This window comes from Engystomops pustulosus, chromosome 2 (genome assembly GCF_040894005.1).
Source record: "Engystomops pustulosus chromosome 2, aEngPut4.maternal, whole genome shotgun sequence".
Classification (NCBI taxonomy): Eukaryota; Metazoa; Chordata; class Amphibia; order Anura; family Leptodactylidae; genus Engystomops; species Engystomops pustulosus.
The window spans coordinates 70,976,962-71,003,214 of record NC_092412.1 but is presented as its reverse complement, the minus strand read 5'-3'; the positions used below and the strand labels follow the sequence as shown (position 1 = coordinate 71,003,214).

The 26,253-nt window shown below is 40.0% G+C and overlaps 1 protein-coding gene across 2 annotated transcripts; it reads left to right on the top strand.

The window, feature by feature from the left end:
- The first annotated feature begins 1,139 nt into the window (after nt 1-1,139).
- Nucleotides 1,140-23,981, top strand: CCDC122 (coiled-coil domain containing 122). Of its 2 annotated transcripts, XM_072133043.1 has the most exons (7): nt 1,140-1,204; nt 4,637-4,667; nt 7,104-7,216; nt 19,358-19,756; nt 22,395-22,511; nt 23,317-23,436; nt 23,572-23,981. In XM_072133043.1, exons 2-7 carry the CDS (start codon nt 4,637-4,639, stop codon nt 23,665-23,667), a joined length of 876 nt encoding a protein of 291 aa, XP_071989144.1. In that variant the 5' UTR covers nt 1,140-1,204; the 3' UTR covers nt 23,668-23,981. The 2 variants fall into 2 exon arrangements, with proteins under 2 accessions (XP_071989144.1, XP_071989143.1); XM_072133042.1 differs by lacking the exons at nt 1,140-1,204; nt 4,637-4,667; nt 7,104-7,216 and adding an exon at nt 18,840-19,014.
- The last annotated feature ends 2,272 nt before the right edge of the window (nt 23,982-26,253 follow it).

Below are 26,253 nucleotides of genomic sequence, written 5' to 3'. Positions count from 1 at the left end.
TTAAAAACTGGGAGATACGCATCATATTTCTTAAAAATCTATCCATTGATAAAGTTGACCATGTATTTTCCTCCTTCGGGGGTGAGGTGGGGAATCTAATTTTTTATGTAGAAATTACATTCAGCATAACCATGGAACTATAACATGGACGTAGTAGTTTTCTGTTCTCTTCGGGGTTGGTTTAATTTAACTTTCAGCAAATAATTGATATTGTTTGTGTAATGAAAAGTTATACAATTTTCCAATATACTTTCTGTATCAATTCTTCACAGTTTCTAGATCTCTGCTTGCTGTCATCCTTTATGAATCTTCATTGTTTTCTTAGGTGGATAGAAATCTGTCAATGGACATGTAATGTGCAAGAGCTGTTATTATCACAGAGCCATGTGATACTAAGGGCTTGAGCACCTGCACATCCATCACATGACCATGGACAGATTTCTATCTGCTGGAAGTACACATGTAGAAGCATGTAGCAAGCAGAGGTCTAGAAAACCATGAGGAATTGATACAGAAAGTATTTGAAAAACTGTATAACTTTTCCTTACACTAGCTATATCAATTATTTGCTGAAAGTGGACAACCCCTTTAAGTCTCTTCCACTCTGAAGATGGGGATTTTTCTTTTTGCCTACAAATGTTTGGATAGTTATTTTAAAAATAGTCGACATGTATATATTTAGTTTTTTGATCCAATGTGTATTTTATAAACTATTCCACTGTCCCAACCTCTTTGTTACTCCTTGTATAGACCATACTGAGGGAATCAGTGCCACCTGCTGTCGTTTTTTGGTATAAACTGGATAGTGCCAGTGCTGGGTCACACCATTTGGGCAAAATGAATGGTAGGTCACAACATAGAAAGTGGAGAAAGGCCACAACATAGTTACATGAAACGATTCTCCAGAATTGTTATTTTATAGGGAATGCAAATATTGGTATAGTGAGACCTAATGAGCTTCATCTTAGCAGTACCATATGAAGATGTTGAAAAGAAAGTTCTCTGTTTTCTATAAGGTCCCACAATGTTTTTCAGTCATTGAGCAGAGAAGGATAATGCTGCACATCTCCTCTGAAACATTCGTCACCAACCATATCCTTTCATTCCTATTAGAGCTGCTGACTGGCTGTGAGGGATCATGTGACTCCACAGAACCAAGAAGCGCTCCCTGTGTGGTACCTTGAGGCGAGTTTGGTGGCTGTAGGTGAGCACCCACTGCAGAGGGGAATATGGTGTGTAGATTCTCTTCAAAGCCTACGTTATGGACACTAATTTGGTGGAATTGGGTACCTTTATAAAAAGACACTGGAACTGCTGTATGGCAACATGACTGACATTCCTGAGGGGTGGTGTCATCTACAGGACCAATTATTTAAAATAAGGCCTACACATGTTGCTCTAGCAACTGTACCAACCAACATGCAGTAGTGTCACAGTTATACAGCAGGTGGGTGATCTCCATAGGGGAGTTTATTAACCCCATGTCTGCCGCATAATGAAATATGGGCATCTCCTGTGTCTGAAACTGAAATCCATGCCATAAATTATAGTGTTTGGCCCATAATAGGTCAGGAACTCCCATGGGCCTCATCCACAACATTCCCAATTTACAAAAAAGTACATTGAGGGGTTCAGAGTTGAGTTGGAAACTTTCCAACTTAAGTCACGTATTTTATGTCAGAAATGGACTTGAAATATACTGTATAATAAGTCCCCCTTCATGTACATAATATGCAGCTTTTATGAACATTTAGTACACTGATAAGTATATAAATGTTACAACGGTTTTATGCATTCCCTTTGAGCCATAATGTAGTAAAGACAATAAGTTGCCCACCAGTAAAATCCACTCTGTCCAATTTGTTAAATAATCTTTCCATATTTATGTGGGTAAATAGGGTGATTGAGATACTGTATGCTGAAAGTTAGAGATACGGGGGCACATTTATTTACCCGTCCCGTCGTGATCCCCGAGGTGCATTGTCTGACGAGGATTCAGAGCTGCCGCGATTCACTAAGATGGTGAGCCCGATATCCTGCATGTGTCGCTTCCCCGCTCAGGTCCGACTGAGTTCACCCTCTTCCTCCCGCTGCATGTAAGTGCGAGTCTTGAAACACAATTTGAATTTTAAATCCTGCACGTTGTCCGATGGCCACGCCCCCTGATTTGTGTCGCAGGAAAGTCAGCGGGATTGCGCCAAAATCCAATTGCGTGTGCCAAAAACCCCTGTTAAATGCGGTGCAAAACGGGAAAAGTCAGGAAACATGACAAGAATGCCTTCCGCAAACCCTTAGTAAATGTGCCCCACTGTGTACAGTGAAGTTACTCTGTCAAGCACTACTTATGCAGGACATGGGGGGGGGGGGGAGTGTCTATCATGTATCCATCCTCATGTTCACCTGTGGTCCATGTTCACCCTGCTATACTTTCACCTGCTAGCACCATCACTCATCCTTCCCCCTACAACTATGTCATTACTGGGTCAAGCAAGATTTGGAGCCTTGATGGGCTCTGCCAAAGCACTTCAGCCTAATTTGCACACAATGTATTAAAGTGAAATCGTTGTATGAAAGGAGCAGCTGGATAGTAAAAAAAAAGATATGGGTGGCACAAGTGGACATAGCTCTACCTAATATAGCATATAGTTTGGGTAAATTGTGGTGGCAAATTCCATTTAATACAGAAGGCAGCCACCTCTGACAATCTGCACCAATTATAGTTGCTACTAGTTGCTTAAGGATCATGTGCACCATCATACTGGCACCAATTGGTGACCCAAAGCATCATAGAAGAATGATCATCATTGCCATGACAGAAAGGAACATATTAAGGTATAAAAGAAGTGCATTATTTACACATGATAGAATTGTTGTAGTAAAATGCACAGGTATCCACCTCTATGCACATCTATCTACCAAACTACCCTCTTAAAAATAAGACATCCCCCCAAAATAAGATCTAGAACTATTTTCTTCAAGCTTAGAAATCTAAGGCATCCCCTGAAAATAAGACCTTGCTGCAATTATTGCTGCAGGCCCCATCCACACACCATCCATTAGTATTAGTAGATCTTTTAGATGCTAAACTATACTAGCTCCGACTTGCATAGAAACTCGACTTAAAGGGGTTGTCCACATTCAGCAAATAATTGGTATGATTTGTGTAAGGAAAAGTTATACTATTTTCCAATGTACTTTCTGTATCAATTCCTCACGGTTTGCTAGATCTCTGCTTGCTGTGATTTGACAGAAAGCTTTTATGTTTACTTCCATTGGATAGAAATCTGTCCATGGTTGTGTGATGGACATGCAGGTGCACAAGCCGTTATTATCACAAAGCTCCTATTAGGCCCCTTCCACACTTGCGTTGCAGATCACGTCAGAGTTTGATCAGGGAGCGATCAGGGTTTGGTCAGTGAAAAACGCACATTTTGCATCAGAGTGCAATCAGTTTTCAGTTTTTCAGTTTTTCACGCGCGTTTTCAATGCAATTTCAATGTGTTTTTCACGCGCAGATAACGCATGTGAAAGGACTCAGGACTGAGCTCTATCTTTTCTTTGGCAATTGATGTGTGAAAAACGCATTACACTTGCATTGCACTTGCAAGTGTCTCAGAGTGTAATGCGTTTTTGATGCATCTCCATAGACTTGTATGGTGCGTTTTTCACGCGCGTGACTTGCAAAAGTAGAGCATGCTGAGATTTAAATGCTCTACTTGTGTGCGTGAAAAAAAATGCAAGTCTGAAAAGACCCATTGATTACAATGGGTCAGAGTGCAATGCAAGTTCTGCACGTCAAAAGCATGCGCAGGAAACGCACGTGAAAAACGCAAGTGTGAAAGGGGCCTTACTTATCATTGGTGTATAGTTTCAGTGCTCTATTACCTTTGCCTGTTACCTGTTGCCCCTTCAAACAGGCTGCTGTGTGTAAATACAGGTCTATAACTGTCTCATTAGCATGTCAGGCCATGAAGAGACAATTTTCATTACAGCAAAAGCAAAGTGATTTAATCCCCTTGTACTGAGTGGAATATGGCGAGCATCACCTAAAGGCTAAAATAAAAATCTGGTTGCTGCAGTTCATGTGATTGTAAGTAAATATATATAAATAATCTTGATAATTAACACATTCATCTTTCGTCATTTAATTTGGTATGAAACATGGCAATCTGATGCTACAATAAGAAGCACAATGTAATTTATGCCCAAACCAGCAACAGCACTCTGACCTTTACTTGTACTGCCCCCTGCTGGAGATCCAGATCCAGAATGCTTTTCTACAATTATTCTGGGCATGTTTGGTTACTCAGTCTTAAAGGAGATGTTTTTACTCACAATGTGCATAGCATTTTGCTCTAATTTACATATTTGTATCATTTGCTGCAGGATCCATGTAATTTTGTTCATAGCTTTGTTTTTTATAATTATTGCTCCCAGTTTGCTGTAGAAAGGAAACATATGGGTGCCCTATTAAAGACAACTCCTGGAAATCAAATAACCCTGCGTGATATCTGCAGCTCTTTAAATAAAAGCAGACTGTAAACTACAGGAGATTAAAAAAAATCCCATTAGATGAAGCAATCTTGTTGTAATTATTAATAAATAATGTAAATTTATATTCTGCCTCTAATTTCAGATGCAAATTGTCACAAGGGGAGTTTTATCCGGTAATGAGTAGATGCAGCAATCGTAATGTATTTCGGAGGCGGCAATGGAAATGCTGTCACTAGGCCCCTCATACAGTAACTGGTGGTTACCATGGATTTCTGAAGAATGCTGTTATTAATCCTTACAATGGGTACCGTACTTTTAAGAACATGTAGTGTATAATGAATCTACAGCTACCTGTAAGGACAAATGCACATGAGCAATGAGTTCATATGGCTGTGCCTGGCGGCTATAACTTCCATACTGCCATATAGGTTCCATAGGGAGTTGTATCTACAAACCTTCTAGAGGAGAATATGTCAGAGACATGTGGAGGTACCGTATAGTAGAGGTACCATACAACCCTAGCAAAGATCTATTTTGGCCCTGTACACAATGGAACATTAATATTTTACTGTACACGAGAAGAGCAGAAAACTGATACTTTCAACACCAGTTACAGGCAGTCCCCGGGTTACGTACAAGATAGGGTCCGGAGGTTTGTTCTTAAGTTGAATTTGTATGTAAGTCGAAACTGTATATTTTATAATTGTAGATCCAGACAAAAAAAATTTGGGCCCCAGTGACATTTGGAGTTTAAACATTTCTTGCTGTAATGGGACCAAGGATTATCAATAAAGCTTCATTACAGACACCTTACAGCTGATTATTGCAATATGGGACTATAGTAAAGCATTCAGAAAGCTTCACCAGGCCAGAGGGGTCTGTCTGTAACTATGGGTTGTCTGTAAGTCGGGTGTCCTTAAGTAGGGGACCGCCTGTACTACATTGCAGTAGCTTTGTCAAAGGTTTATCCTGTCATATTTATCTGTTATATTCACCAAAATGTGACTTATCTCTGGAGATAGTGTACTGCAGAAATGTGAGGTGCATATGCACTAAAGCAAAGGGGGAGATTTATCAGAACTCATCCTTTATGAATTTGTCACAAATTTGTATTTTAAACTAAAGGTCATAAAAGTATATATTCTATCTAGTAATGTAGCATATTTCTTCTCGTCGTTTTCTGATTTCTGTATTTATTTCTCAGGACTTGTTTTATCTTGTTATTTCTCAGGACAGTTTTTCAGCGTACACGTCCTGATTAATGTTACTATAGCACAATTCTTCGCCAGGAAGTACCTTGTGTGTACAATTGCTGGAGCCTCCTCATATTTCTGGTGGCACCAGAGGGGCAGCATATGATAAATGTCTCACACATCAGTTGGGAGCCCTCCACAAGACACTAATATAGTTTAGAGTGATGACAGTCTTCTTGCTCTGACATGTGGTGGAGTACATGATCTAAATTGCAAAATAAATGAGTGGCATGATTACATTATACAATTCCTTGAGACATTACTGATTTTACCAGCTATGGCCAGCAGATGGCAGCATAACTCTCCTGTACAATGCAGGAGAATTCAATTAGAAATTAGTTAAGTTAGTAAAGTGAAGACCAATATATACAGTGGGTGATTGATGAGCTGTTATTGTTATAGGGGCAGGGCTGTCAAGTGTCTGGATGTTCACTTATTTGCATAAATTATTATGGCTTTACATAACCCATAATGCTATAAATAAATGAATACAACAAAACTGAATGTCATTAGTCACAAAATGGAGCTTAAATAGTTTGATTTTATGGTTCACTAAATTTTATGGCCTCTAAAGTATGCAGAGTTATCAACAAGATGGCGGTTACTGGAAATTACAAGTCCCATTTGTCTATGAATTATGATTATTCCTGGAATACCCCTTTAATCTCTCAAAATATGGAATGACATAATTGTGATCTTGACAACGCTCTCGATAACAAGTTGGTGGGTCCTAAATCCTCACGGCAAGTTCACTATAAATATAAATTGTGCTAGCCCACATTCACAGATATATTTCTTAGAAACTGTGAAGTTAAAACTTCCAGCTTGCGCTGGCCAAATGCACACTGTGCTAAAGATGAGACTCCATTCCACACAAAACTGCAGCACCAAATTGTAGTCATCAAACTGTCTTCAAATTCTGATGTGTTAACTTTTTAATTAATTTTTAAAATATTTTTCAGGATACTTTAACTCTAGGTTGTCTGATTAATTCTACATTATACTGCCTTACTACAGTATGGCAGTATATGGGGATTTCCTACTCATTCATTACAATATGCTTTCCCGTGGGCATTTAAAGAGTTAACACCTGTAATCAGTGCCAGCACCAACCGCGGGTGTTACCACCTACCTTGTATGGACAGGGCTCAGCCCGTGGGCCCTCTCCATTCTCCAGCAGCTGGCATGTGACGTAGTGGTATGTCACAAGTCGGTAAGGATTAAAGTATTTTAGATGGTCAGCAATGTTTTGACATTTTTGATTAAAAAGTTTTCATTGTCTGCAATTTTGTCATAAGCATTATCAACTATTATCAGCCATATATAACATTGGTTTAAAATTCTTCTTACTTCAAGAAATGGAAGACACAGCACCATCCCTAACAGAAGTAGTAAAGCAGGTGGCTGAGCAACAACAAAGCCAGGCTTCAGAAATACAGAAAAGCAGGCAATCACTCAGCCAAATTCAAGTGAGTAATCTACATCACATACAGTAAATATTCTTCAGTGCTACTATAACACTACTATAACACTGCCCCTTATGTAAAAGAATAAAACTACTGTTATACTGCCCCCTATGTAAAAGAATTAAACTACTATAATACTGCCCCCTAGGTATGGGAATATAACTACCACAAAAAAGGAAGGGAATAGGGAATATGGGGGGAAGAAAGGGATAGATGAGGTAAAGATGTGAGTGTATCTTTAAAAGTTAACTTTTATTGATAGCTTAAAATTTATAGAGTGCGTACTCTTGCTAGTGTAAAGCAAATTCCAGTATAGCAGTGTTTAAAACTGCTCTACTCTTATCCAAGTCACAAGGGTGATATGTAGACACCCCGGGAATGTACTCAGGTATGGATACCCTTTTAATTTATTATATCCTCCCGAGTTTAATGTTTCTCCCACATTATGCTGATGTGGGAGTCAGAGAAACAGGGACAGGAGTTAGAATTAAAACTGTCCCAGTGCTACCTGACAGCCTATTACACTGCTGTGATGTAATCTAGTGTCACCAGCAGGAGAGCGATCGTGATAGATAATACGATTTGTCGCTCTCTGACTAGCGGCACTGTGTCGCACCAGCGAAGGAGTACAATAGCAGGATCGCGGCTGTAACGAGCATATGCCGCGTCTCCCTCACTGCTGAAACGCCAATGCAGTCGTCTCGACTTGCGTGCGTCCACACCGTTGAGACGGGCGACTATTTATGCACTGGTAACTAGTTTAAGTCACTAGAATTATTAATTGCTGCTATCCCTGGTAAATCTGTCCCTAGAGTGTGACTATGGATAATATTAATAGCGTCCCGACACGTGTTTCGCCGGGTCTCCCCGGCTTCTTCTAAGGGCAAAGACGCCCGGTTCCGGGCGCTTTTTATTCGGTCATTTTTGATTGACGGCTGAATAAGCCAATACCGAACAACTGATACTTTTAGTATGTTTGAAGATGTTATAGAGAGAGTGTATCATTTTCTATTCCCTAAACGTGTCCTGGACATATATTATATTTTGTAAACAAAACAATATAATTAGTCTCCGCTATTAGAATGGTGATTCATGAAAGGGGACATAACGTTCCAAATATAGGGAAAAAAGAAAGAAAGGTCAGTAAAAACATACAGCAACACCAATTGTTGATGTTGATAGTATGGAGTGAGTACTTAGTTCTTTTATAATGATACAGATAAAAGGGGAAGTGCCCCCATGGAGTACAGGAGCCTCTCCTTCACTGTCCATTTGTATTGTCTTAGGGTCAAGAGGAGGGATCATACTGATATCATCAGGTTGATTAGGGAAAAGACAAAAAGGTAATAATTGTTCATTCCCCATATGTCCGTTATGGATGTCTATAGAGAGAGTAGTGCATAGAGATGCTAAATATCATGAGGTTTACAGGAAACATCCGAAACCAAAATTCTCATTCTAGCCTCTAGGTTTGAGGCTGCCCATCCTGTAGATCCAATAGCTCTCCTTCTGTAAAAGCAGAGTGTCCAAATCCCCACCTCTAATTCCTAGTGTAACTTGGGTGATTGCCCACCCTTTAAGACCCTTATAGTTGCAATTGTGGAATTTTCTAAAGTGTTCTGCAATGGGTGTGGGTTGGAAGATTTTTTTCTGTCTCTCGGCTTCCCTCTGCATTTTGTCATAATTTTTTATGGAGTATATATGCTCCCTCATCCTTATTCTCATCTCTCGGATGGTTTTCCCCACATATATCAGCTTACATGGGCATTGGAGGGCATAAATTACTCCGGGTGAGGAGCAGGTAATATGTTCCTTGATGTTGTAACTATGCCCATCTTTGTCCTCAAATCCTGTTGTTCGTACCAGGATTTGGCATGCCATACAGAGTCCACATGGATAAAATCCTGCATATTTGTGGTGTGTCGCCTTCTTAGTCTTACAGAAATGGCTCTGTATCAGCATATTGCCTATAGAGGAACCCTTACGGTACCCACATGAAGCCCTTTCACCTACCACTTGGGCTAGGTCAGGATCTAAAGCAAGTATCCCCCAATGACGGTTAAAAATCTGACTCATTTCATTCCATTTGTCATGTAGAGTAGTAATGAATCTAATCTGTGAGTCTACGGTCTTGGGTTTTACTTGTAATAGTGAGGATCTATCGGTGTGGAGTGCAGCATTATATGCTCTCTTTATAGAACGACCTGAATAGAATCTTTGACGTAAACGTTCTTTCAGGATCGTTGCCCCTTCTTTAAACCTTTCGAGAGTGGAACAGTTTCTCCTTAATCTTAGGAATTCCCCTTTCGGAATTCCCTTAATCGTCCGGGGTAAGTGCGCACTTCCTGCATGTAGCAGGCTGTTCGTAGCCGTCTCTTTTCTGTACATTCGTGTCTGAATTGAGCCATCTTTATCCACCTCAATATTGATGTCCAGGAAGGGAATGGAAGTTTTACTATGCGTGAGGGTTAGTCTGATATTGCAATCATTTTCATTAAGATGCAATATGAATTCTTTCATAGTCTCCTCTGATCCCTTCCAGATGAACACCACATCATCTATGTACCTTTTCCAGAGTACAATATGATGTGTGGCTTCCTCCAGGGTTTCACAGAATACCCGCTCTTCCTCCCACCACCCAAGGAACAGATTGGCGAAGGTGGGCGCACAGGCTGCGCCCATCGCCGTTCCCTGGGTCTGGAGGAAGAAGCGGGCATCAAAAACAAAATAATTGTGGCGAAGTACGAAGAGTAATGCTTCCAGAATGAATTTCTGTCGCATAGGGCTTTTATCGTTGTAACGTTCTAGGAAGTATTTGACAGCCTCGCACCCCACTTGATGACCAATACTAGTGTAGAGGCTTTCAACATCTACTGTAACGAGGATTTCATCCTGTTCCAGAGAGGTGCCTTCTAAGTCCTTTAAAATCTGCATAGTATCTCTTGTATATGAGAACAGATCTAGGACATAGTGTCTTAATTCATTGTCAAGCCAACGACTTAATCTCTCGGTCAGGCACCCGATACCAGACACGATGGGTCTGCCCGGTGGGGAGTTAAGGTCCTTATGGACCTTAGGCAACATATAAAATGTTGCCACTTTCGGATGCCTGACCGTGAGAAAATCCCTCTCCTGAGTGGAGATGGCTCGATCCTGCCATCCTTTGTTTAATAAATTCTGGTATTTAACCAGGAATTCCTTTGTGGGATCATTCCACAGTTGTTTATAACATTGTGTATTCAAGAGTTGCCTCTTGGCTTCTTTTATGTAGGATTCCTGGGGCCAGATAACCACATTCCCCCCTTTATCTGACTGTTTCAGGACTACATCGTCCCATTTCTTAAGTTCTTCTAAAGCCATACGTTCTTTGTATGTAATATTGGAACCGCGCGTACAGCTATCCAATTTCTCGATGTCCCTAGAAACCATCTCTATGAATATTTTTATTGGGGGGCAGGACTCAAAAGAGGGCATTGTCTTGGATTTGGACTTTAATTTGGGATTGGGGGCAGTCTTTAATTCTTGTTGGATAGGATATGGATCTATTTCAGGAGTATTGGCATTTTCCTCTGCTAGTTCTTCTAATATTCGCAGGGTTGTGTCCTCCTGTGTACCTTCCCCATTAACTATTCTGGGTTCCGCTGTGTGTTCTGTCTCTTTGTTTAGGAACATTTTTTTATAGAACAACTTCCTTCCGAATAAATGTAGATCTTTAATTATCTCAAATTTCTTTATGGGAGTTGTAATACAAAAGTTAAAGCCTTTCTTTAAAACAGAAGCTTGTGCTCCTGTCAGTACATGTTTGGAAAGATTAATAATTTGCATGCTCCCGTCAGATTGCTCCGATCCTACTTTCTCCTTCCTCTTGACCCCCAAGTTTGGGTTTGTGCTCCTCTGTTCCCATATCCCCATTTCTGTCTGTCTCGTAAAAAAAGATTGTTACTAGCACTTGTTCCCACACTGTGGTTTGTATTAGATTGGCTGTTGCTTGGATTAGGGGTGTCAGTTTCTGTCTCTGTATCACATACAGAAGAATCACTATATTCCGATCCTGTCTCCCTATTGGTCGTCGGTTTGCCCTCTTGTGGTCTTCTGTACTTTCTCCTCGTTGGATGAGGATTTGGGGCTCTGGTATCCCACCTATAAATACCTCCCACTTTGAAATCCCTCTGATCTCTTATGTATTTTTTTCTTTTTTTCTCCTTTATTTTATTCTCGATTTTATCAATTTGTGTGAGAGTATTCTGAAATTTAATCTCAAACGTTTCTACTTCTTTAAATTTTTCAAGTTCTTTAGAGATGGTATTGATTTCTGTTTCTAATCTAGTCAGTTTTTGTGTTTCATCCTCTATTAGGATGTGCATCAATGACCGTGAGCATTCGGTCAGTGTTGTTTCCCATCTCTGTTTGAGTTCTGGGGTACTTAGTTCATAGTTAGGAAACATGGGAATATAACTACTATGCCATATAACACCACCAGCCACTCCCCCCCCCAGTATATAGCCAGACAGCCGCCCCTATATATAGCCAGTAGAGGTGATAGAGGGAGACACGTGGCGCCTGGTTGTGTTGTGAGTAGAGTCTACAATCTTAAAGGAAAGGGTAAAGGTGAAAAATAGCGGTGTGGTGGGCTGCAGCGTACCTTGTGGCACACAGGAGATCCTGTGATCCAATGTAATGTAGAGAGAGCGACAATAATGTAAAAAAAAACCACAGGTTTGTATGTGCGCGCTGCCCCTAAGTCTAAATAAGAAAGATGGGCTCTGGATAGTAACGAATCTTTTATTATTTTTCAGTAACGGACGACGCGTTTCAAGGACGTACTGTCCTCTTCATCAGGTCCTTTAGCATAATACACTAAAAAGACATTAAGCAAAGGTAGGGGGGGGGGGGGTAATGACATAAATATGTGGAGTATAAAATTCCATATAAAACTTGTGCATTTCTCAATGATCAAGGGATTACAAGTATATAGCAGCACATAGCTATACAGAGATGAGCAGAGGTTAATAGGTCTAAAGACACATTAGTACGGTAAAAAACTATAAAAATATTTGTATATATACATAATACAATAATGCAGAAATTCCAATAGAAGACATTAAAAAATGTTAAAAAAGACATGGGAAAATAGACTAAAATAACTACCACATGACAGAGATAGGCGTGAGATACAAGGACAGATTGGGGGGCTTACCTGGATGCAAATATGGTCTAGGTATAGGTAGTGGAAATAGCAGAGAGATGAGATGAAAATATATATATATATATAGCCAGACAGCCACCCCAGTATATAGCTAGCTAACCCCTCCCCAGTGTATAACCAGCCTGAAACCCCAGTATATAGCTAGCAAGCCGGTATATAGCCAGCTAGGGATATATACTATTATTAAGGGATTACTATTACTATTAAGGCAGACTGTTTTTCCGAAACGCGTTGGTGTCTGCTATGGACTTTTTAATCTAAATGAAATAAAGAAGAATGGATTTTCATCATTGATGCTGAGCTATTTTTTGCACTTGAATATTCACTATCTTCACAGTGTGGCCGTTTGGGGGGGCAGTGTGGCTTATGGGGGGGCAGTGTGGCTACGGGGGAGGGTGCAGTGTGGCTTGGTAGGGGGGAGAGTGTGGATATGGGGGGAAGGGGCAGTGTAGCTATAGGGGGAGGGGATCAGTGTGGCTATGTCGGGGGGGACAGTGTGACTAGTTGGAGGGGACAGTGTGGCTCATGAAAAGGGGGACAGTGTGGCTACATGTGGGGGGACAGTGTGGCTACATATGGGGGGACAGAGTGGCTACAGGGTGGGGGCAATGTGGGTATGTAGGGGGACAGTGTGGCTTGTGGGGGCACGGTGTGGCTACATAGGGGGGCAATGTAGGGGGAGAATAGTGTAATTATGTGGGGCCGACAGTGTGGCTTATGGAATGTGGCTTATGGGGGGGGGGGGGGACACTGTGGCTATGAAGGAAGGACAGTGTGGCTATGTAGCGGGGGACTGTGTGGCTACATAGGGGGGGACAGTGTGGCTTATGGAATATGGCTTATGGGGAAACAGTGTGTCTAAGTAGGCGGGGACAGTGTGGCTACGTAGGGGTGACAGTGTGGCTACCAGGGGGGTAGACAGTGTATCTACTGTGGGGAGTGGGCAGTCTGGCTACTAAGGGGCCCATCAAGTCTCGATCGCCCAAGGGGCCTACTTAAACCTGGAGTAGGCCATGCCACTGCCCCCAGGTCTAGCCCCCCTCATTTAATACCAATAACAACACCCACTTCCAATATATCCAATCCGTATACTAACCAAAAGATGAGTACCAACCATAGTATACAGGACAAAAAATCATATTTCCACTGCCCACAGGTCTATTTCCCTCTCCTTACTGCCAGCAGCTCAGTTTCCTGTATAGAGGAGAAGACAGAGGGTCATCAAAATGCAATAGAATCTCTGAGGTTTTGGACCCCTGCTCTAAGCCCTTGCATTGCATAGCTTACAATACACTGTGAAGATCTGCAGCATTAACCAACATACTGTCATATAAAAGACACAGTGCAGGACATTTTGCAATGCAGGTTTTTAGCAGAATAAATGGATGATGTGAATTCACTCTCCTGGTACTACACATTAAAGTGACATCATCCCTTTTAGACCTGGCCATAATGAGATATTGGGGGCCATTTACTTACCCGGTCCTGTAGCGTTCTCAGACGAGGATTCGGGTCTTCCGGCGATTCACTAAGGTCGTGTGCCCGATGTCCACCAGGTGTTGCTGCTGCGCTGAAGTCCGCCGAGGTTCTCTGGAGTTCACCAACCTATGCTCGGTGCATGTGAGTGATAGATTTTGAGACACAATTTGGTTTTTAAATTCCGCGGTTTTTCCGAATCCGTTAGGTTTTACGACGGCCACGCCCACCAATTTCTGTTGCGTGAAAGCAGGCGCCGAAATTTGATCACGTGCGCCAAAATCCTGGGGCAATTCGGTGCAAAACGGAAAAAGTAGGGAAACCCGACGAAAGTGCGGCCGCAAAGCCCTTACTAAATGACCCCCGATGTTTTTGATGGTGCGCTGCTATAAGCATCTTCCGCTATCGGGCATGTTATAGCTAAAGATGGGAGAAAATCCCACTGAAATGCTAATACATTTAGGCCAGCAGAACACGACTGTGATGGACAGTGCGCTTGCAAATTTTTTGCTGCAAGGTGTCCGCTTTTTTTATGCAAGTCAGTAGCAAACATTTTCATGTTAGTAAAACCGAGGCAAGAATACATTCCTGAAACCAGCAGGACTGTGCTATAATAAATGTTGCAGCTCTGAATCAGTTCAGAAATTCTGTCTACTGAACCTTTTCAGTAGATTAATTATATATTAACCTAAAATGGACTTCAAAGGGGGACACTGGGCTTTCAAGTATAAGCAGGTTTGAAGTTTAGTAATACAATAAGTATAAACCTTTTCCTTTATTAAGATTAAGCTGTCCGGCGTAGAAGATAAAACCCAGATGGGAAAGTGAGAGCAGCAATCTGCCTGCTTCTTAATTATTGCTATTCAGGCATCACCAGAGAGACTACCTGGGAAAAGATTTGTGATTTCTCAATTTGCATGTCCTAATTTCTCACATTTTATAACCACTAAATCTCTACTGTGCATCTTATGACATCTTTTATTAATGTACATTCAGAAGAGACATCTATAAATGATGATTGGGTAAAATGCATTACTGCATTTGAAGCTGCATTTAATTCAATACAATAGATATTTGTTAAGTGTTAGTAAAATAAAATTGTGTAAAATTATTTTGTATTTAGATTATATTTTTGGGACAAGTGGCATCTCCACTTATTTCTAAAGGGTATATGTATATACGGTATATTATGATTCCTAGATATTTCTACTTAATACTAATAAATACGAATAAATCAGTACTGTATACACCTAATAAACCGCTACCAGTATGTTGTTACCTTACAGTTAATATTTCTTCCACTGTTTAGTTTGGTAACATCATCCAGAAAATCAACTTTAAAGGACACCTGTCATCAGGTCTGTGTCACTTGTCCTGTCACCTCTACCTGTTGGAGCAGCTCACAAGGATCCCATCCCAGCCTTTATCTAGTTATTTCATACATTATTCATTGTAAAATCATCTTTTCTTTATCATATAAATGAGGCTGGACACATGGTCAGAGGCAGTGATGTCACCCCTGTTACCCCTCCCCTCTCCTCCCCCTGCTCATGTCTGTGTGTAATGTATAGTAAAGCATGGCTAGTGTGAGTGCTGTACCTGCTGACATGCTGCATCCTCCTAATATACAGGTGAGAGACACAGACATCAGCTACACATGAATCTGACATGTTCTGCTGTAACATGGCTGCCTGGAGCTGCTGTATCTCTCCTAAACACACACACACATGCACACACAGGCTGCAGGAGGCGTGGCCACCAGTACCAGGAAGCACATCATTATACAGCCTCACATTATTATACAGGCTGTCAGTCATGCACTGGGGGTGTGGCTGTGCCTCCCGCTCATGAATAGAGTGGACAGCTTGAATATGCTAATGCTTCATTTGACATTTCACAGGTCATTTGCATACAGCTTTAGGACCTCATTGCTTAGGTTTACAGGCATGTAGAGGGACAATGAAGGGATAGAGGCAATGCTCTCTAATGGCAGTTTATGAAAATATATTTAGTTTAGGGGGGTTATTTTGCATGACGGGTTCTCTTTAAAGTTAGATGTAAATTAGTTGTATAAAGTCATGGAGATGAAGAGTTTCGAACATTCTGAAGGGAGGAGAGCTTGACTTCCTTTGTAAACTTTCCACGTCTATGACTTTATACATCTCAAGGTGATTTTTTTGGGTCATGCCATCACAGGGCCATGAAAGAAACATAATATGAAAAGTGTTATTATTATTGACAATATACTGGTAGATTAATTTCAGCTGACAGGTTCCCTTTGGCAAAATGGCAAATTTTTTTTTTTGGACAAAAGATTTGCAGAATCTTTTAATTTTTTTCTAGCTTTCCGGTACAATGCATGAAATATAAAATGCCGCCACAAAAAAATACAATTTGTCCCGCAGATAACAAGCCCTCACACATCTCTGTAAATGTAAAAATAAAAAAACCAAAAAGGGCTGACTGTTTATACACTCTGTTACAGGTTATATTGCAGTCTTTTAGTATTTTCAGTAGACAATATAATTGATGCAGCATAAAGCCTTTAGTATACAGCAAATTTATTATTTGGTTTGATTTACTACATCATACCTAACAGACGATGACATATGCAGAGTAAATCCCTTGATAGGTTCAGCCAGCCTTGGTTATGCTCCATTACTCTGCACATCTCTGGCATAATGCACCAACTTCTTTTTAGTGTACCTTTAACATGGGGACTATGTATCATAAATTAGAAACACTCCAGCACTTCCACAGGAACAAGGTAAAAAAATCCTTCCTTTTTTATTTCATCTTGTAAAATCCAGGGCAAACATTACATGAGATAGGACATAGCATATACTGTAATTAGAACGACTCGATTCTCCCTAAACTGACTTATTCATGGTCATACCCCAAACAAAAATTTCGGGTATTTAAAGAAGACATTCCTCACCCCACGTGTAAAGTGGGTGGGCATTAATTGTCATTAATTGACATTATACGTCATGGAGGAAAGGAACCACATTTATCTAAAGGGGATTGCTATTACACATACTCCATAGCGTTATACCAATGTATCATATGTTAAAACAAGTTCATATAAAACAGAATACTAAGAAACCACTTATACTTAAGGATAAATATAGGTAAACCAAAACTTGTTCAACATTTTCATTTTACAAAATATCCATATATATATTCACTGCAAAAAGGGTCAATGAACTTTCTGTATTCAATCCTTTCATGTACCACGTATATCCTTCAAAGATCCATACATGTAAAACAATTATACTCCTGCTAATAAATAAATAGCATACTATTACATCTTGTCTTAGGTTTAACCCCTTAAGGACGGAGGGTTTTTCGGCTCATTTCTCGCTCTCCAACTTCAAAAATCCATAACTTTTTCATTTTTCCGTGTACAGACCTGTGTGAGGGCTTATTTTGTGTGTAACAAATTTTACTTTCCCGTAATGTTATTTATTTTAACATGCCGTGTACTGCGAAGCTGAAAAAAAATTCCAAATGTGGAAAAATTGAAAAAAAAAATGCCACGTTTCTTGTGGGCTCAGTTTTTACGACTTTCACTCTTCGCTCCAAATAACACGCCTACTTTATTCTTTGGTTCGGTGCGATCGCGGTGATACCAAATTTATACAGGTTTTATTGTGTTTTAATACATTTTCAAAAATTAAACAAATGTGTACAAAAAAGAAAAAAATTTTTTTGCCATCTTCTGACGCTAATAACTTTTTCAAACTTTGGCGCACGGAGATGTGTGAGGGGTCATTTTTTGCGAAATGAAGCGACGTTTTCATTGCTACCATTTTGAGGTCTGTGCGACATTTTGATCATTTTTTATTTAATTTTTTATGTTATGTAAAAAGGTGTAAAAGTCGCATTTCGGACATTTGGGCGCCATTTCCCGCCTCGGAGGTCACCGCCGGCCGTAACCGTTTTTATATTTTGATAGATCGGGCATTTTTGGACGCCACGATACCTAATATGTTTGTGATTTTTACTGTTTATTATGTTTTATATCAGTTCTAGGGAAAGGGGGGTGATTTGAATTTTTTATATTTTATTAATTTTTTTTATTTTTTAAACTTTTTTTTTTCTTTTTTTTTTCACTATCTTTTAGACCATCTAGGGTACATTAACCCTAGATGGTCAGATCGCTGCTACCATATACTGCAATACTTCTGTATTGCAATATATGGCATTTTTGCAGCACATTCATTACAATGAGCCACTGGCTCATTGTAACGAATCTGCAGCTGCCAGATAGCCTTGTGTCAAAAGAAGACACGAGGCTACCATGGCAACCGATCGCCGCCCCCCGATGACGTTTGGGGGCGTGGCGATCGAAAAAATGCCGCCGGCGACTTTGCCGGCGGCAACGGGGGGGTTAATAGCCGCGATCGGTGCTAGCACCGACCGCGGTTATTAGCGGTGGGGGTTTTATGCATTATGCAAAAACCCCCACCTTTGTATGAAGAGCACTCAGCCCATGAGCCCTCTTCATACATCCCTTATACCTCTGCGCCGTAGAGCTACGGCGCAGAGCGTTAAGGGGTTAATCCCATGGGCTACTCTTCAAAATAAATATCCAATAAGTTTCCCTATTCATCCCTCTAGTGGTGAGAGCATGCAACTGCAGGCAAGGAGGTGTGCGGCCTACACACCGGGAGCTGGAGCACAGTCAGGAACCAGGAGAGGTAAGTGAGGGCAGGGGGACAGGGACCAGCAGGCAGCGGAGGTGTACCCGCGATCCGCGACATGTATCACGGGAGCACCCGTGAGAATAGCGATTCCTTTTGGATGAATGTGGGTCTTTCCCTCCATGACGTATGCTGATCACATGACAATTAATGCCTACCCACTTCACATGTGAGATGGGTGGTGTCAAGTTTAAATACCTAAAGTGTTTGTTTTGGGTAATACCATGAATAAGTCAATTTAGGACGAAACGCCTTGGTCTAATTATATGCTATATGATGTAATGTTTGATGAAATAGAAGGAAGCATTTTTAATCTTGTTCCCGTGATAGTGTTGGATATTTCTATTTTATGTGTTACAATGTTGGGCTTCCGATATTATCTCCGTGCACCTAGGGGACCATCTGCTGGAGTGGTGAGCTGGATTCTGTTTTCTCTTTAATCATGCATGATATGTAAATGTGTTGCATGGTATGACTGTGCAGCAGAACACCCCTTTATGTGTTGCGCCGGGTATAGTGTAGCTGCAGCACAAATGAGTCATGTGTGACACGACTCACGAGGCTACATATATGTGGCAAAAAGGCTTCTTAAATATATGTGCAAGCAGTTTTCACTCAACAGAACATGCAAAGTCCAACAGAAAACTGACGTAAGGGCCGTAGTAAATGTGAGCTAGTGTGTGAGTAGTTAGGATTGAAATCATATGTTGTGCGCATAGGCTCCTTCATGTTATTAAAGTTACGCCCTCATTTTAGGCAGAACTTTATGAGCTTGAAACAGAACTAAAGTCAGTTCAACTGGAAACAAAAGATATTGAAAGAAAGATTGTTCAAGAAGAAGATTTCATAGATAAAATAATGCATCAATGTGAAATTCTGAAGACCCAGGATCACTCAATTTGTGCTGAGAACATAAATCTGAAGCTAGAAGTAGAAACTCAGAGAGAAGCTTTGGAATTTACTGTGGCCAGGAATAATGGCTACCGAGAGAGAATTGCAGATCGTATGAAAGGGTTTTCAGAGAGAGAAAGTGAACTGCCATTCATGATTGAGCTCAATGAGAAACAGGCTATGGTCCAACTATTAAAGAAGCAGAAGGAGGAAATGATACTAAACTTGCATAATCCTGGGAGCACAGCTATAAAACAACTACAGGTTGGTAATAAAATTATCCTCAAAGTAATTTAAGTTCTTTTTTGACAATATATATGTATATGTACAGTATATATATACAATGATCAGCAGGAACATTAAATCCAGTGACAGGTGTTGAATAGTACAAATCACAACTAGACAGTTACAGCTAATATATCCAGATTAAAGGTCCTGTGACCTTTTTTCCTGGCTTGTAGGGATAGGTTTATACCAACAGTGTTTTTTGATACACCACTTATCTATTGCTACAGCTGTATCATGAAAAGGGGTGAACAGTGGGAGGAATGCAAGCCAGTAAAAGCAATATGATTCTCTGATCAATGTTCTGCTGGGAAAACTTGGGTCTCAACATTCATGAGAATGTCACTCAGCACTCACCACCTAGCTTAAAGGGATTCTGTCACTAGATTTTACCCCTTTACCAGCACCCTCAGTTAGGGTGGAATCACAAGTCTGACACAATTTGAAATATGAAATTCTAGGTACTATAAAACCAGGAACATAACTACAGGGTCAGCAGCCATAGCAATTGCTGCAAGGCCCACAGTGTCATGCTGACCGGCCACCCAACTTGCCACACAGAAAGAATGTAGCTTGTGTAGCATTATAAACATATTAGGCTGCACATTGTACAGCATCATATGTATATAACAGTGCACGTCTTGCACTTTACAGCAACCGAACCCTGTGTAGTTGTGTGGAATATCGAGCCAGATTGGAATTTATGGAGACATTTTAAGGAAGAACGGTATTGATTATAAAGAAGAGCTCCGTTCAGGTTTATAAACTTTTATATGCTGTATATACTTTATGTATGTGCATATAAAATAATGTATAAAATCACATTGTTGCACACACATTGGGGGGTTGTCTGACGTGGATTCGGGTCCGGAGCGATTCACTAAAATCATGCGTCCGAGTTCCTTCCTGTGTCGCTGCTGTGCCGAGGTCTGCAGGAGTTCACCTTCTTCTTCCTGGTGCATGTGAGTGCTTGATCTTGCGACACAAAACCTTTTTAAAATTCTGCGGTTTGTCTGAATCCGTCGGGTTGTTATTCCGAAGGGAGGTGTTCTCTTATGTTTGTAATACAACACATGAAAGTAATCATGTGATTTGATCAGAATATGGTTTAAAGTGACAATTTATGACATTTTGCAAAATATTTGGGAATTTTCTTTCTGGCTTATTGAAGAAGAAGGGAATATACATACTAAAGAGAACTGTGCAACATAACAAAAATAACCACCTGACTTATGTTCTGGGGTAAACTTCCTCTTTGCAAGTGGTCTATCCCAGTGAGATATTCTGTGTTGCTTGGTTTAGTGTCTGGCTTCACTGAATGAGATCATGTAATGTCTAAATACGCATAAGCAGAAACTGACCACCAACTGTGATGGAATCCCCTCTCTGTTTATGCTTCCTGTTTCTGAACACTATGTTGCATTCTAGGAGAGTTAGTTATAGCCACATTTCCCAATAGTATTTTCCGTGTAACTAATCTATAACATTTGAGCATTCAAAATAACAGAATGGGTTATTATAGGCAGCATTATTTGCACTCTTTTATACTATGATTATGTTCACAAAGCTTATTATGCCGTATCAGTATAGATAATTTTTGAGGAAACTTTGCTGTAGTTCACACAGTATGTCATTTTCTGTACCCTGATTTTAAAAAGTGCATTGATAATTTCTTGGGGTTGTTTTTACTGAACACACAGCACAGAACCTGTGGTAAGAAGCCACACTCTGATTATTCCCATTCATTGGGACTCATCAGTCTTAAGATCTATGGCAAAGCAAATGAAACATTCCCAAAAGAAAACTGAGCCTCTTGGCTGAATCAGCTTGAAAATATGGGGAACATGTTTAAAACATTGGAAAACATTGAGAGGCATTTTTATTTAATATCGTCATTTAGTTTCGTTTTTCCTTTCTTATTGCACATTTTTAATTTTTTTTTGCCTTTTTGTGAGTACTGTTTTTATGTGCATATGCCAGTGTTAAGAAGTTTGCCAGTTTGTGTGTCTGTTGCAGTGATTCTAATGTATCTTTGCAATGCAAATGTTTTGTGCCTTCTCTTCTCCATTTTTGAGCAAATTAAAGGCTTTTTAGGTGCAAATTGAAGTACAACTGACACATACTTTCATACATGTTCTTCAGTATTTTAGACAGATATACAGGCGGTACCCTACTTAAGGACACCTGACTTACAGACAATTCCCAGTTAAAGACGGACCCCTCTGCCCCCTGTGACCTCTGGAGAAGCTCTATGGATGCTACTACTTTAGTCCCAGGATGCAATGATCAGCTGTAAGGTGTCTGTAATGAAGTTATATTGATAATGCTTGGTCCCATTACAGCAACAAATTTTGAAACTCCAGTTGCAAAAAAAAAATTGTCTTTGAACTACAATTATAAAATATAATGTTTCAACTTAAGAACAAACCTATGGAGCCTATCTTGTACGTAACCTGGGGACTGCCTGTACACACAAGTGTGCCAACAGCAGACAACACTGAAAGGAGGCAGCAAAAATACAGTATAATGATACATATACCCCATTGAGTATAAATCAACCATTATCGGATTTGATGATTTTAGGACAAACTGTTTAATTAATATTTTCTATTTACAGGAGGAAATACTAAATGAAAGTGAGCAAATCAAAGCAATACTAGAGTGTATCAATGCAAAAAAGCAGATATATGAAGAGGAGTTGGAAAGACATGCTGTGCTCAGGAAGGAAATAGAGGCAAGTAATGACAAAGTCATTAAATATTATGCCAATTAGGCGAAAGTGCTTCAGGGAAGGGGGTTACAAGAGACCCTCTGGTCTCCAACTTCATTACCTAAACAACATTCTTCGCAGCACTTTTACGCTGCCCGCCGATCTGATGCCTTTCTCTTTCATATCATGAATACTCTTGTTGTGTGCTGCGCTACTCCTAAGTGGGTCTTCTCAAGACTCTTGCTGTGCACTTCCTGCTTCTACACATTGTACATGCCCCATAGCAAGAGGATATCAAAGAAACAGGCATCGGAGGGGGAGGTAAGCGGGGTAGAAGTACAGTGGGTGGTGTGGTTGGAGCAGTCAGAGCTACTATATAAAGGTACGCCTGGATCTGTATTCTTACTCCTAAACTGTAGTGGTGAGTATTCACTCACCCAAGAAGCCCCTTACTCTGAACAGCTGTATACCTTTGCAAAAAATATTCAGCTTTATTTATGCAGCCACAATTTGATTAGTCTGGTCTGTTAACATTCCCTTTAATTAAAGAATTGCATATCAAGTTTCCGTATCAATTTTTAATATAGAATGTTCTGACCAGCAAACTTCTGCTTTAATAGTGGTCACACCTGCTAAACATCAATTACCGTAAACACATTCAATAAACACTGGTTCCTGGGGCCTGACAACTGGAAGACTACATTAGTCAAACCTTGTACTATGAGAGAAAACTTATGGAAAACCTTAGACTGTAGTTTAAAAGAAATGTACAATTTTAGAAAATAATAATGCAACATATTTTATTGTGTTATGTTTTATTACACAACAGGTGGAGAAAAAAAGATACAATGCTATATTGAAACGTCTCCATTCTCAGTTGAACAAGGCAGAGCTGAACAGAAGGCAGTACCAATGGAATATTGCAGAGTTGGAGAAGAAAGCATCCACTGTAAGGCAGAGTCTTGGAATGATTTAGTGAAATCTTAAGCTGTTATGAATATTTATTTATTTCCATTTCTACTTTTCTAGTTTATTCACATATTTAGTAAATGAACTGACTACTGTTTCTTTATCTTCTACACAGTCTAGTATACAGAAAGGTAAAGAAGGTGGAGCAAATTGGAGAAAAAAATCCAAGTCTTGGTTTCTGTATTTGTTAACAGTTATAACAAAAGTATAGAATTTTAATGTTTTAAAACTTTTGGCAATAGGAAAAGTTTTCTTTTACTAATAATTAGATTTTGTGTTGTTACTTGCCTGTGATATCTCCTGGACGTAGCTGTATGTCCAAATGTGGCAACTAAGTGCTGCTTTGGCCATACCGTTAACATTGGTTTTCAGGAAGGCATTTAGTTATGAAAACTGAAAAAAAATAAAAATAAATGTTTAATGCTAATGAATACTAATACAGTATCGTTTTTTGTTTGGTGCTACATAGTGGTGTTTTTTTTGCTGTACTTGAATCTTCTACAATTAATAAAGAGAGTTGGTCATGGTGGATAATTGGACATTTCTTCATTATCTGAGGTTGTGGCACATGTACTCTGCTCCCAGTTCCAGCATTATGGCTTTCCCTGAAAGCTGGATAATGTCCAGGAAGTGGCAGTCGTGGGACCTGTTAAGGCTTATCAGTGGTCTGAGCGGGCCCCTGTGTTGTCAATTGTTTGACATGGTGGGTCCCATGACGGCCACCCTGCATCCTATTGCATCCTACTGGAACACAAGCACAAAATAAATAAGATGGTTCCTATAGATTTACCCACACTGGGGTGGCAGGTACTGCATAAAAGTCTAACTTATTTAAATATTTAAAAAGAAAAAATGCTAAATGTTAATTTCTGAAGCAAATATTGGTAAGATAAGAAATTAAAGAGACAGCCCAGGATGTAATGCCAAGGGGCAGGAGAATTTGTAACAGAAGGAAGAAGAGAACATTTGTGTTAACATTTCAAACATTACACACTTTTGAGAAAATAACAGTATGTAACATAGTACTACAGGCAATCCCTGACTTTTGGACACCTGATTTAAAGGGCTGTTCCCATTTCAGCAAATAAATGTTATTGCTTGAATAATGAAAAGTAATAACATTTGCCAATATACCTTCTGCATCAATAGGAACTCTGCTTTCTGTCATTCAGTAGGGACCTGCATTGTTTATTTACAGTGGACAGAAATCTGACCATGGTCACACAGGTGCACAGCTCTGATTACTCTCAAGAATAGTAACAAGCTGTGCACCTGTGTGACTATGTTCAGATTTCTGTTTATAGAATGACAGCAAGCAGAGATCTAGAAAACTGTGAGGAATTTATACAGAAGGTATATTGGAAAATGGTATAATTTTACATAATACAAACAATAATATTAGGATAAGATAAATAGTAATATTAACATTAAGATGGGCCTCTCTGTCCACTGTAACCTCTGGTGAAGGTCTCTGGATGACTTACTTTAGTCCCAGGCCCCAATGATCAGATGTAAGGTGTCTGTAATGAAGTTTTCTTGATAATCCTTGTTCCCATGACAGCACAAAATGTTGTCTGGAATACTAATTATAATATACACCTGTTTCGACATACAATCAAAATTGATTTAAAAACAAACTTAAAGAACCTATCTTGTACGTAACCCGGGGACTGTCTGTACTTGTAAAGAAAACATAATCACAGGAGTGAAATATGACCTATGGGCATGAATGTGGGAACTTCCACAGTAGAAAAACATGAAGTGTGAGTAACAGATCTTATTTGAGTTGGAAGCTCTTCATATTGATTGTACAACACTGGGAAAGATTTATTCTAATGTTAGAAAGAGCAAAATTACGGAGAAAGTGTTGCACTGCACAAGTTTTAGCTATAAGCCCCTTTTCTCACGAGTCCCTTGTTCTCTACACTGTCCTCTTGTCTCGCAAGCTGCTTGGCCAAGTGTCCCCTTAACAAAATATATGAACCAGAAAAGCTGCTCATTACATGCATTTTTAAGGGTGTGTATTTCTGCAGTGTACACAAACTTTGGCTGTCTCACCCCTGTGACACCCCTGTCCTCTAACCATTGTTTTGCTATGACATCTAGCTAACACATTTGGGCTGAGCTGGAATATTACTGGGATAGGCACACTGAGCTCATGCTGCTACCTCTTTAATTATTACCTCCTTAAAGTTTTTATTCAAACCTCAAACAATGCAGTCTCCCACATATCCCCCCCCAGTATATATGCAGCACAGCAAAATAAAAAAATGTATACTCACCTACCTGCAGCAGCCACCGCCTTCTCCTTGTCACTCACGTGCTCATCTTGAATTTCATAAAGAGGGGAGGATGCGCTTCCGCTCCTCTCTATGACCCCGGCACTGCTTGATCAGCAACGAGGTCGGTGGCGGCGGCATCTGAGTCTCATAAAGGACCTAGGCAACGGCAACATCCCTGCCTGTGTCCAGGCCAGCGATCATTGCCATTGAGGGTTGGGACAGCCTGGGACAGGATGGAAGGTGAGGGTAGACCCCTCGCCTACCCCTCATCCCGGCCCTGTGTACAGGTATTTATCCTCTGCGTATATACCACAAATGGCAAATGTGTGTATATATATATATATATATATATATATATATATATTAGTCCATAATTCTACATTCATTCTGAATTAAAAGAAAAAAACAAGGGGGAATATAGAGAAATGAAGTTTATTCTACATGTATTTACCTCACGTAAAGGAATTTCCTTTTAACGCTGTAAAACTACTTGGAATTTCAACTCTTTTACCACT